The sequence below is a fragment of the Phalaenopsis equestris genome, unplaced genomic scaffold (assembly GCF_001263595.1).
Source record: "Phalaenopsis equestris unplaced genomic scaffold, ASM126359v1 Scaffold000060, whole genome shotgun sequence".
Taxonomy (NCBI): domain Eukaryota; kingdom Viridiplantae; phylum Streptophyta; class Magnoliopsida; order Asparagales; family Orchidaceae; genus Phalaenopsis; species Phalaenopsis equestris.
This window is the reverse complement of record NW_018164502.1, coordinates 152,986-164,906: the sequence shown is the minus strand read 5'-3', so window position 1 is coordinate 164,906 and position 11,921 is coordinate 152,986. Positions and strand designations below refer to the sequence as shown.

The following is an 11,921-nucleotide window of genomic DNA, read 5'->3' as shown; positions in this document are numbered from 1 at the left end:
TGTGTGTGTGTGTGTGTGTGTGTGTGTGTATTATTCTATATATATAGATAACCAAAAAAGGGGAAATATATTAAGTAAAGCTTTGGTTTACATCTAATATGGGGAATATCCAAAGAGTCCCCATTGAGCAAAACAATTAAGTTTTTGCAAGGAAACTTGCTACAGACAATAAACTATGCTGACAACCATCCTTAGCCAGCCAGTTGGCAGGCCTATTACCTTCCCTAAGATTGTGGCTCAAAATGAAAGATTGAGGCAGCCATAAATACAATCTTTCAAATCCAGATATACAGGAACCATGGACTCCAGATTTCTTGCTGAAGAATCTGAATAAGTTGTAAGGAATCCAGCTCTCTCTCTCTCTCTCTCTCTCTCTCTACACACACACAATTCTCATGTATTTATGTACCTATCACCTAAACTTCGCACTTTGGTGTTTTAAACCTCTGCATCAAATGATGTAATTCAATTTGAAAAAGTGATATTAGTGCCATGTGTTAGGTGATACAAAAAATTTTAGTGCTATGTATGCGAGATGTATAAATACATAAGAATTGTGTGCTATGTATGTAAACACCCACACACACACATATCTATCTATACATATACATATATATAACCTTCCTCATCTCAACTCTCCCGCCATTCATAATATCATAGGTGCTCACAGCCTCACACTAAGCTCCTTTCCCCGCTCGCTGACCACAATGCACACATGAGGAACACGCATGCCTTTACAATCCCAAACATGTCGCAAGAAATGTTGCTAATCTTTAAACACTAATCAAGCAATAACTGATCACGTTAGTTGGTTTTGCATCCTCTTGAATCTCATCCTAGTAATCCTGCAGCTCAAGATGCTCCTCGCTTCCCATTACAAGGTGCTCATGTCTCATTCCCTCCCATCCATGTTACCGAGAGATCATAGGAAAACCCACAACAATGCTTTACCTCAAAGCCCAGCCTCTCTATAATAGTCCCTCTAAAAATGACGGCAAACCACACGTCAATGCCCACATCAAGACACGATCGCATCCCCAACTCCTCAATAAAGCCCCTTCTTTATACCTCTAAGGAGAACCTAGCTGCTTCTATAATAGTCATCATTTCTACAGCAAATGGAATCACGGAAAACAAAAAGAAGGCACCAGATGCTATTAGAAGGAGAGTGACAACTACTTCGAAAAAGATAAAGGATTGTTGCTTAAATAATCAAAGAGACATTGATGTTTAGTCTGGTAAGCTCAAAGACAAAAGAGTTTTTTATCTTTGGTCACGACAACATGAATATCACCTCTTTGTCATCAATCTTTGGTGTAATATGAGATTTCTCCTCCATCCATTGATCATTGTCTGAAACAGAAAGTGATTTTTTCTTATCAACGGCTACATTTGACAAAAATCTAGTAATGGTTCTCAAACCATTGTTAGATAACAGTCATGATAATCGCTTAGCAGCCCTAACGAACATCAGCTGGTTCAATTACTCTAATCATTCACAAAAAAAAACTATTGGTCATGATGAGTTTAGCAGCTTCCCCAATTGGTCATGATGAGTTTAGGAGGTGTTATGATGAGTTTAGGAGGACAAGTAGAAGTGTTACATATGGCATCCACCTCCCACGGAGCCTATGGGTGAATGACATGTGGAATTTCTGTCATATTTTAAGCATTGGAGCGAAATTTCCCTCCAATTTGATTGGTGTCTTCGAGTATTAAGGGACCAATCCGAAAATAGCTGAGGGAAGAGTTCATTTCAACAAAAAGGAGAGCTCATTTGTCCAGGAGACTTCTAGCTAGGGCTGAAGGAAAAGCTTAAAAAGAACTTGGGAAACTAGCACCTTCTTCTTCCTTTTCTTCATCTCCCACTTCATTTCCTCCACCAAAACTCATATTCTCTACATTATAGTGAGGGTGTGTAAGCTTCTTGAGGACTGCATTCAAAAAGGAAAGCTTTCTCTTGCTTTGGACAAGGACAAGGAGCCATCATCTCCTTCCATAATAATAGCCGCAACCATCTTTGGAGAAGGAGGAAGGAGATCCACCGTCTACTTAGGAGATCCACCATCTACTCCTATAAGGAGAGCTTTATCCTTTCATTGGAAGAGGAGAAATGGAAAGCCTCATCTTCTCTCCTACAACGATGAGAGCTTCATCCAACGAGAAGAAATGTGTCATCAATTGTCACGTTGGTGAGATTTATTCAAACCGTTGTATTTATTTTTTTCCTAGAGCCCCTAGGCTGGATGTTAGATATTTAAGGATTAGGGCTTTTGTGCTATAGGGAGGCCTTCTAGGTTATGAAGCTTTCATGGACAAATCTTAGGTGAATCCTGAGTGTTTTCCCCTTGCAAATCCTTAACACCAAAAATCTATCGTCCAAGATACGAATAATCCCACGACTATTCGGCGACCTTAACTCCCGATGAATAGGTTAAGGCCAAATTACAAAAGCTATATCCATAAGAAGAGCTTTCACCTGGTGAAAGTAAAATCTTATGGAAAACCCTTTCACTTTATGCCCATTAGTTGGAGGTAGGGCATTTGTTAGGCATCTACAATTTCATCATGCCAACCCTAGGTTCCCATATGAGTTCAATAGGGCGAGTATGGATTGTTATCTTGCACATTTCTTTGCATTAAATTGCAAATTTCATTATGATGGGTTTTGCATGGAGCATGTTGCACATGCCTTTTGGCGCGGTCGACCCCCATGGCCCAGTAGACATGGCACTTTTTGGTTTCACCGAAGGTCGACCGCCCCAGCACGGTCAACCTTGCACATCAGTTCAATCGGCCACCAGGACCCAAGTTTTTCAAAAAATGATGTAAAATGTTATTTCTCAAAATTCAAATAATAAAAGATTAAGATAATCAAAATTTTAGGATTAAACTTGTCATGATTTTTAAAAATTCTCTTTAATTTCATGCATGGCATTCGCGCCGGCTTTAAAACGAGTTGCATGCATGGTTAGACAACCCATCATGTCTAATAAGGCTTCCATAAAATCTAATGACTGCTCTAGATAACAGCGACATTTGTATATACCCGAGAAGAAGTTCTCAAGCTTCTCCATATATGATTGGCCTAGCATCACTTTTTACTTAGGATGTTGTCTAGAACGAATAGATCGTTAGAAAACTCCTCGACCCATATGGAGTGTAAGTCCTTTTGTAGGAAGAATTTTCAGCTTTGTAGTTGAACCTCCCTTCCTCCTCTTTTCCAGTGGCATCCTCGCCACTTCGGCGGATATAAGTCCCATCTCTTGGAACTACACCTTATAGTCATATGATAGAATTTTGTTTCTTTGACTTTAGAGCTTCGAAGTTTTCGTGAAATGACGCACTTCGTGGATTGTTGATCGAGAATTTCTAGGCATGTTAGGTCGATTATCTTCACGTTCAGTCAGAGTTTGGGTCCTAGTAGCTTGGAATGATAGGAACGTGGTATCCCGACCCGGCTGCCTCTAACTTTTAAGGATATTCCTCCCTTCCTTTGACTACCCTCTTTTGAGCCCTGTCGATCCTTTTGACAAACTGTCAATGTCGTCTCGTAGGTCCCGCATGCCTAAGCGCCGCCGCCCGTAGTGGTTACGGTGATTCATTCTCTCCCTATGGCTCAGTATAGATGTCGAAAGCATCGGGATTCTCACTTGAGATGATTTAAATCCATTAGTTTCCCAAATAACTGGACCTCACTCTCTTGTAAGCAAGATCATTTTTTACCGAAAGTTTTCTTGAGCATCCTCCAAGATGTAATTAACCAAAGGAATACATTCCTTTGAGAGTCCTCTTGACCCAGAACAAGTATTCACACTTAAGTTCTCTGGTTGTGGGTAGTTTTCTTAAGGTTCTCTTCGTAGATATATTTCCAAATTTTTTTTATTTGATCTCGTTTCGGACGTACTTTTTGGAGCTATCCATGCGAAATTCACTTTACAAAAATTTCTCAATGCTCTTCTCTCCTTTGTCTATTTGCCCGTAGTATATCCCTCCGTTCGGTTCCTCTCATCTTCATATCATTCGTTTAATCCGAGAAAGATATTTATTCAAATAAGGGAATAATATGAAGATCATAAATAGACAAGCTGACAACTCGTATAAAAATAAAAGAGAGAAAAATAACAAAAATACTTCCATGCAAGAATGCCTATCAACTAAATTAGAACCAACTCTTGTATTGTAAACCCATCAATCTAGAAACTAATCAACCAAAAAGACCTACACATACCGTAGACATGATCCTATAAGTAAAACTGAAACTCATAGATAACCAATATGTGTACTTCTAAATCATATGTGGCCATGATGTAAATCTCTGTATCATTTATGGTAAGACATTTGTTAGCAAATGTGACAATATTAATCCCAAAAGTACATCTTCAGCACACGCGCTTCCATCTCTGTCTACTTACGAGTTAGGAAATCTAAAAGAAGGAAAATCATGATTGCTAATTAGGCTCCACTCAATGCTATAAATCAAAGTCTTAAGAAGACACGAGATGATAAAAATATGAGTTCTTAATTAAGTTTATATCCATCCCCCCACTAACTAATTATGAGCTTAGTTAATCTAAAGTGCTTTTGCTAAATCAAGAGAAGTGATAGTTAACTCTAGAGGCTTACACGAATATGAAATATCAAAGAATTTCGGTTAAACAAATTAATCTACCTCAAGAAAAACCACTTTTGAGTTTTGAGCTTCACTCATGAGGAAAGGTGCGTTGTCCTAAGCTCTCAATCGCTTTATTAAATAGTGATAATGATGGTAACGTTATAATTAAGGTTTAAATAATACTTCAAAAGAATTATTCATATTTAACTATAAATTAAATAGACTAGTTTGTGATAATCGAATATATGCTGATTATTTTTTCATTTTTAATTGACACAACTATGTTATACCCTATTTCTATAAAAATAAAAGTAGGTGGATCATCCATAAATGTTTTGTTTTAAGTGGCACTAAAAATAAAGCAAAAGAAAACAAGATCCAAACAAGGCCTTAGGATTCAATATGAGAACCATTTATAAAACATATAATCATAAACCCATAATTAGATTGCTCTTCAAAAATAATAAGAGAAGCACAGCTCAAACATGATGTCAGACATCTTCATTCAACCTGAAAAGTTTGTCAGCACGAGTAGTACTACAAGCAATCAAAATGCAAAAGGACTTTTCCAGTGTAAGATACATGTTGAGAACGCCTCAAAAGATCTATACATATAGGGTTCATATCATAAAAAACAAAAAATCAAGTTGAAGAAAATCACAACGGAGATTTTACTGCATTATCTCAAGAAGTTCCCCGAATGCTCTCACGCAATGAATGGATACTGGTCTTTCTAATTCCTTAGCAAGTTCAAGTTGTTGCCGGAAGACTTCAACCTGGAAAAAAACATCAAGTCAAGAATCAAACTTTTCTATTTGTAAACCAAAAATTCAAGTTTTAATTAGAACAGAAGATTCAATATGAGTGTCTTCATAAAATTAAATATTAAACAGATCCTTCTTATGGTTTTATTGTTGAGTTTAGAATATTTGGCAGTAATAGAGCAGGATAGAAGAGCCATGGACATCAATATATTTAGAAAGAATTGCATTTAGACAAGAAAAACTACTCCATAAACACAAAAAGAAGATTTCCAGCAGAATAAACAATAAGATGCTGACCTGTTGAGAGAATTCAATATTCCTCCCATGTGAACCCTTATCCAGGCCAATCTGTAAGTTGTAAAAAAATTTTGTATACTGAATATCAAAACTTGATGCAATCAAAGAAAACTATAATTTAAATTATTTTTCTCAAAGTTTTAGCTTAACCAAATGTGAGTAAAAAACTGTACAAATGTGAAATCAAATGAAATTAAGTATCATATAATAAATTCGACATTAAACCCTCTAGGCATATAGGATGTGCAAACCGATAAGCCTCAAATAATAATTTAAGTTCAGAGTCCATTCTTCATGAGATTAATTTTAGTTCAACTAGGATGGATTGATATTAGTTCAGCAAAATTTCCCCTGATGTTAGGATCAGGGTTTTTTTAAATCTAAGGTCTAAACTTTCCATGGGTGCAAGCCCCCTTATTAAATTAACTCTCCCACATGCATGAAAAGTGCTCTATACTAAGAATGGTTTCTTACATTTAATTTTAGGTTACACTTAATATTTGAGTTTTAATTGGAATAATGGGGGATTTTTGCGGAATGGAGGTAGACCCAATCTATCTGCCAATAGTTACTTATGCAATCCCAAGTTCAGTCATTTCAGGAATACTAGTAGTCTCGATCTGCCAATGTTTTTGAAAAAATATTATTTATATTATTTTTTGTATCATTAATATAATTAAGCACTTACAAATTTAACATTCTTATAAATAGATGAAATATTTTTAATTTCATATAATGCATGTCCTCAATTAGTTTTTCAAGTATAGTCACATATAAACTTTATGAGCATAAATTATATAAACTATACGAGCATAAATTATAATTATTTAATTATGATTATAATAAGTCATATGTGTCTAAAAGTTAGAATATATAATTTTCTTCTAAAAAAATAAAATGAGTGGCTGTTTTGGTGACTGTTTTGGAAACTTCATTGATGTCTTTGTTTAAGGAACTTATATATGCCTTTTCTGACATGACTATCATTAATTACATTGTGTTCTATATTATTCTATTAATTGTCGTAACACAAAATTTACATTCATATCTTATCATATCATGAAACCATATTGATTCCACAAAACCAATATAGTATTTCAAAGTTTCGATTCAACTGCTCTCTCCCAGAAGTTCATTAAAAGACTTATACATCTGATTCTTCTATATTAACACAATCTTTAGCACCAACTTTTCCTAACATGTTGATACAAAAAACTGTCCAGTGCTCTCTCCAGTAAATTCATTAAAGCACTTTTACATCTGATTCTTCTATATTAACACAATCTTTAGCATCTCCTTCTCCTGACATACTGGTAATAAATATTGTCCAATCATTAGGCACTTGTTGTATATCAAACCACTGCAATATACTTAATATCTCTCCATATCTTATAATATATTTCATTTGGAACTAAAGCATTTCATGTACGCATCATTTTATATCAAGCTTCATTTTTTTTTCTTTTTTAGCGTCAATCTACAATAAAACTTATATTTTTTTATGTTGTTCTTACAAGGATAACTTCTTCCTATGAAAGAAAAGAAAAGAAAAAAAAATTACCTCCTAAAACTTCTCAATTCAATTTTTCATAAAGTAGCATTTACATATTTAGTCTGTACTATAATCTTTAATTTTCTTGAGCAACTAAAATTACAGAAATGATTATGATTGGTGAATTACACAAATGATTACAATTTCTTAAATAACTAAAATTACAGAAATAATTACAGTTGGTGAATTGGAGAATAATAAGGGATGAAATCAAGAAGGTGTCATCAATATTTGAGTGAACAGGCTCCCCTCTTTTCCTTTGTTTTCATTCCAAATAATAATAGTCTGTACAATCTATTTTGAGTACAAAATAAAGTGCACAATCTAATTTAGATAGCTTAATAATGCATATTCCTAATCTAAATATTCAGCTAAAAAGAAATAATACATGCTACGATCTTTGAGTGCAACGATCTAGGAAGGATTTCGGCGCTGAAATACGTCAACTATCCTTGGGTGTCAAAGCTCTAGGAAGGATCTTGACGCTGAAATACATCGACTATACTTGAGTATCAAAGCCGAAGATAAAGCCAAAGTTGACGAGGACGAAGCGAACGAAGTGAACGAAGTGAAAGAGATCGTAGATTGCGGATGAGACTTGGATCGCAGACGAGATAACCGATTGTAGGATTGCGGAGGAGAAAACAAATGGACAGGATCGTAGATCGCTGCTAGAACCAAACGCAGGAGACGAAACTAGGCAGAAGCAATGAAGGCTAGCGAAGCCAATGATGACGTTTGGATGAAACCGAAGTGGACGAAGCGAGGCAAAACAGTAGAACAGGCAAAGCAATCGAAGGCGAGCGATTCCGAAGGCTGGCGACAAAGCAGTCGAAGGAGGTCGAAGCAAACGCAATCAAAGGCGAAGAAAAAATGGCGAACGAAGGCAGACGAAGCAGTCTAAGGAGGTCGAAGATGTTAGAAGCAGTTGATGAAGATGGAATGAGCTCGAGTGAAGATCAAATGTGCTCTCAGGTCGAGCTATAAGCCAGAGAAAAGGTCCTCGGCCTTCTGTTGGCTCGGGAGAAGATCAGACAAGGTAGGGCATAAAAGTTCAGCGGCAAGGAAGATCGCGTGCAAGGAGTACAAGATGGATCGTGCAAAGGATCGCAACAGGTTAGGCTGTGATTCGACGATCTGGTGGGGTAAGGCAGAATGAAGGCTTCCGGCGTGAAGAGTGAAACGAGCGGTGAAGTCAGGGATGAGCAATAAGCGGAGGAAGCAGAGGAAGGCTCAGGATTGTGTGGGCTCGAGTCGCGTGAGGAGAGGAACAACAACAATCTCGGAGCAGGGAGCCAATCAACGTGCAGGATTTCGAACCCGAGAAGTGTGAAGATTGCATGAGCTCGAGTAGAAGATGGAGACAAACAATTCCAAAGGCAGGCAATGACCAAAGATTCAGATCGGAACAATTAGACATGGCTCTGATACCATGTTAATATTTGAGTGAATAGGCTCCCCTCTTTTCCTTTGCTTTCATTCCAATAAATAATAGTTTGTACAATCTATTTTAGGTACATAATAAAATGCACAATCTAATTTAGGTAGCTTAATAATACATATTCCTAATTTAAATATTCAACTAAAAGGAAATAATCTGTGCAATTAAAATAAGAAATTTAATGCAGCGCAAAGAAGAAACTCTTAATTATGTCTGATTTTTGTGATTCTGGATTGATAAATACATTAATGTGTGTCGGACATACACGACGGGGAGACATTTAAGTTCTCTTTGTAGTTTTGTTAGCATAAATGATGCCACTTGTGTTATTTTACAAGAATTTATTAGAGAAAAAAATTCATCAAGACAAAATAGTGAAAATGATAGAGCTTATGATGTAATGATCTTGTTTGATTTTATTTTAATTTTGCATCTTATTATAGAGATTTTAAAAATTATATATAAGCGTTACGAATAAATCATAGCATGTCCTGATGTAATGCATTTGGTGTCAACAAGAAAACAACTTTAAAAATTGAGAGAGAGAAAATTATTTTTTAATCCAAAAGCTGAAACTACTTTGTAGGAGGTGATGTAAATAAATTTCAAATATCAATACGCTCTATTCAAGAGGTTAAACGTCATAAAAAATTTTATCCAAGAGATAATTGTTAAATTGTAAATAAATTTTATCTAAAGACGTCATAGATAAGAAAAATATATTCTTAAAATTCAATTACAAGTATTTTGAAATTGAAATTCATTGAAAGAAGGTGTTTTAAAATCTCTCCACAATTTTCAATTTATGTCAAATAAATAAGAAGACAAGAAAATCAATCATATATCATCTTATTACTCGATTGATTGAAATGATCTTAACTCTCATCTATTTCAACAACAACAAACTTAACATGTACTTTCAACAATAAATTTATCTAAATAAAACTGAAAAATACAACAAAATATTGTCATATAATTAATGGGAGCACTCAAAAGACACAAATATAATTATTTTTATGAGTAAACTTCAATATATTAAGATTTGAGATGTTCATGAAGAAACTAATATATTATGAAAAAGAGTATCGAGCACTATTAAATAAGTTGCAAAAGATGCACTTGAAAAATCAAAAAGAAAAGGTTTTATAAATCAAAATAATTTGTGATGGAATAATAATAAATGAAGAAAAGATAAAATATAAAAAATTTTGTTATAAAAAATTAGAGAATTGAAAAAGCCATAAAATGTTTTTTCTTAGATTTCTAAAGAGATAATAAAAATAAAGATTTAATTCAAGTAGAGCTATGAAGGAAGATAGCCATAAAATGTTTTTTCTTAGATAATGATATTTAATAAACCTTTTAATGAAGATTTTGAAAATATGATTAATTTTAGTAATCTTAATATATTTAATAAAAAAAATTATTTTTATTGTCGCATTAACAAAACATAAGTTCGGTAAGCTTTAAAAAAAATAAAGTGTGAAAAATAAATAAAACCTTATGATATCCAAATAGAAGTGTAGAGATGTTTAGAGGCTATAGGAATTTATTGACTTACAAAATTTATTAATATTATTTTAAAAACTAAAAAAAAGTTTGAGTGGAGGAAAATTTTATATGATGGTGGAGGAGGCTTTAAAGAGAAGCAATGGTGGAAAATCAGTAGAACCTTGTGATATTCCAATTGAAGTGTAGAAATACTTAAGGAATTTGGGAGTTATACATCAGAGATCGGCTTTATGTTGGGCAAGTCTACAATGGAAGCTATACATTTATTGAGGGTAAGAAGGATCTACATATGATTTTTATTGATTTAGAAAATTTAGAAAAAGCTTGATTGATTTAGAAAAAGCTTGTGATAAGGTTCCAAGAGAAATCCTTTGGAGAGTTTTAGAGAAGAAATGTGTTGATATGACTTATATTCAAGTCTTTAAGGATATGTATAGTAGAAATAATTGTATAAAAATATGACTTAATCTATTAGAATTAAATGAAAATATCACCCTCAATATCACACCATGGAGAAAAAGGATTCATGTAGCCGACCCCACTTCGTGGGATATAAAGACTTTGTTGTTGTTGTTGCTGTTGTTGTTGTTTCTTTTCATCACCCCTCTCTTTAAATCCTGGAAATTCTCGTTCCAGACCATTGCAAGCAACATTATTACATAAAACCTTCTGCACCTAAAATGGCACAGATGAGATGAAATCAAGTTCTCATATCGATACCTCACCAACAGCAGCGGAAGGTGTCATTGCAAAGAACTCCCGCAATAATGCCATCCATTCAGGCGACCTCTCAGCAACAAACCTGTTCATCCCTTATAAGCATATGCAAATTCACTCCCATATATATATACAGAAGTTTCCAAATATTTATCAGACACTCATGAGAGCTACTACTCACCATGGATGAAGACCAAAGCACGGAATCACTGAAGGATATTGCTCGCCCATCTGCTTAACAATGTGCCAATCTTTCTGCATATACATCGATGTGCTCATATAAAGGAATGATTGCACAAGAAAAGCAAACCCTAGCCGTAATAGTTCATTCAAGGCCACCGGGGTACCTCGGAAACGCCATTCACGGAGAAACGGAGAACGCCGGATTCGATGGCCGTGCGTATGATCTGCGGCGTGACGGCGGCTATCCTTCGGTCTTGGAGATGGCAGTGCGCGTCGAATAGCCTTACCACTGCCGGAGCTTTTCCTCCTGCGCTCATCTTCTCTCGCTCTCTAACTCTCTCAATTCCCCCTCAAGAAACACTCAATAATTGTCGTGGTAAATGGAAAATGTGAACTAACTGGGCCAAGTTTTTGGGCTTATTAAGTTCCAAGGCCCAAACCCATTCTAACATGCAAGTTTTGATCACGTGTACATATTTGCATGGACATATATTTTCTTATACGAGCAAGTACTTATATTAAGTAATTAATTACCTCTTTGATTTCATATGCGTTTGATAAGGGGTCCTAAGAACCTATAACATGTTATTTCTTCTAATCAAGTTAAGTTTATGCACTCTAAACTTTAAATTTTGTGCTTAAATGTGTAGCATCTTATTTGGAAATAAGAAGAATCACACCAAATTGGATTCGAGCACTTTTCTTATCCAAAAAAAAAACAACTTATAATTATAATAAACTTGTCATATTAAGTTTAATGATATTCTATACTCCCTCAAGTATTTTTTTTCAAAAAAATTTTTCGAAAAAATATAGATAATATGAATATAAATATTGAAT

The 11,921-nt window shown here is 34.8% G+C and overlaps 1 protein-coding gene across 1 annotated transcript in view; it reads right to left on the bottom strand.

The window, feature by feature from the left end:
• LOC110019500 (uncharacterized metal-dependent hydrolase YabD) overlaps window positions 1-11,454 on the bottom strand; it is a 24,439-nt gene extending 12,985 nt beyond the window's left edge. Inside the window, exons 1-5 of the mRNA XM_020717178.1 lie at window positions 11,246-11,454; window positions 11,080-11,153; window positions 10,902-10,983; window positions 5,677-5,727; window positions 5,291-5,391 (exon numbers count right to left, since the gene is read on the bottom strand). Of these exons, the coding sequence (XP_020572837.1) occupies window positions 5,291-5,391; window positions 5,677-5,727; window positions 10,902-10,983; window positions 11,080-11,153; window positions 11,246-11,398 (461 nt within the window). The 5' untranslated portion in view covers window positions 11,399-11,454. The remainder of the gene's footprint in view (window positions 1-5,290; window positions 5,392-5,676; window positions 5,728-10,901; window positions 10,984-11,079; window positions 11,154-11,245) is intronic.
• Between the last annotated feature and the right edge of the window lie 467 nt (window positions 11,455-11,921).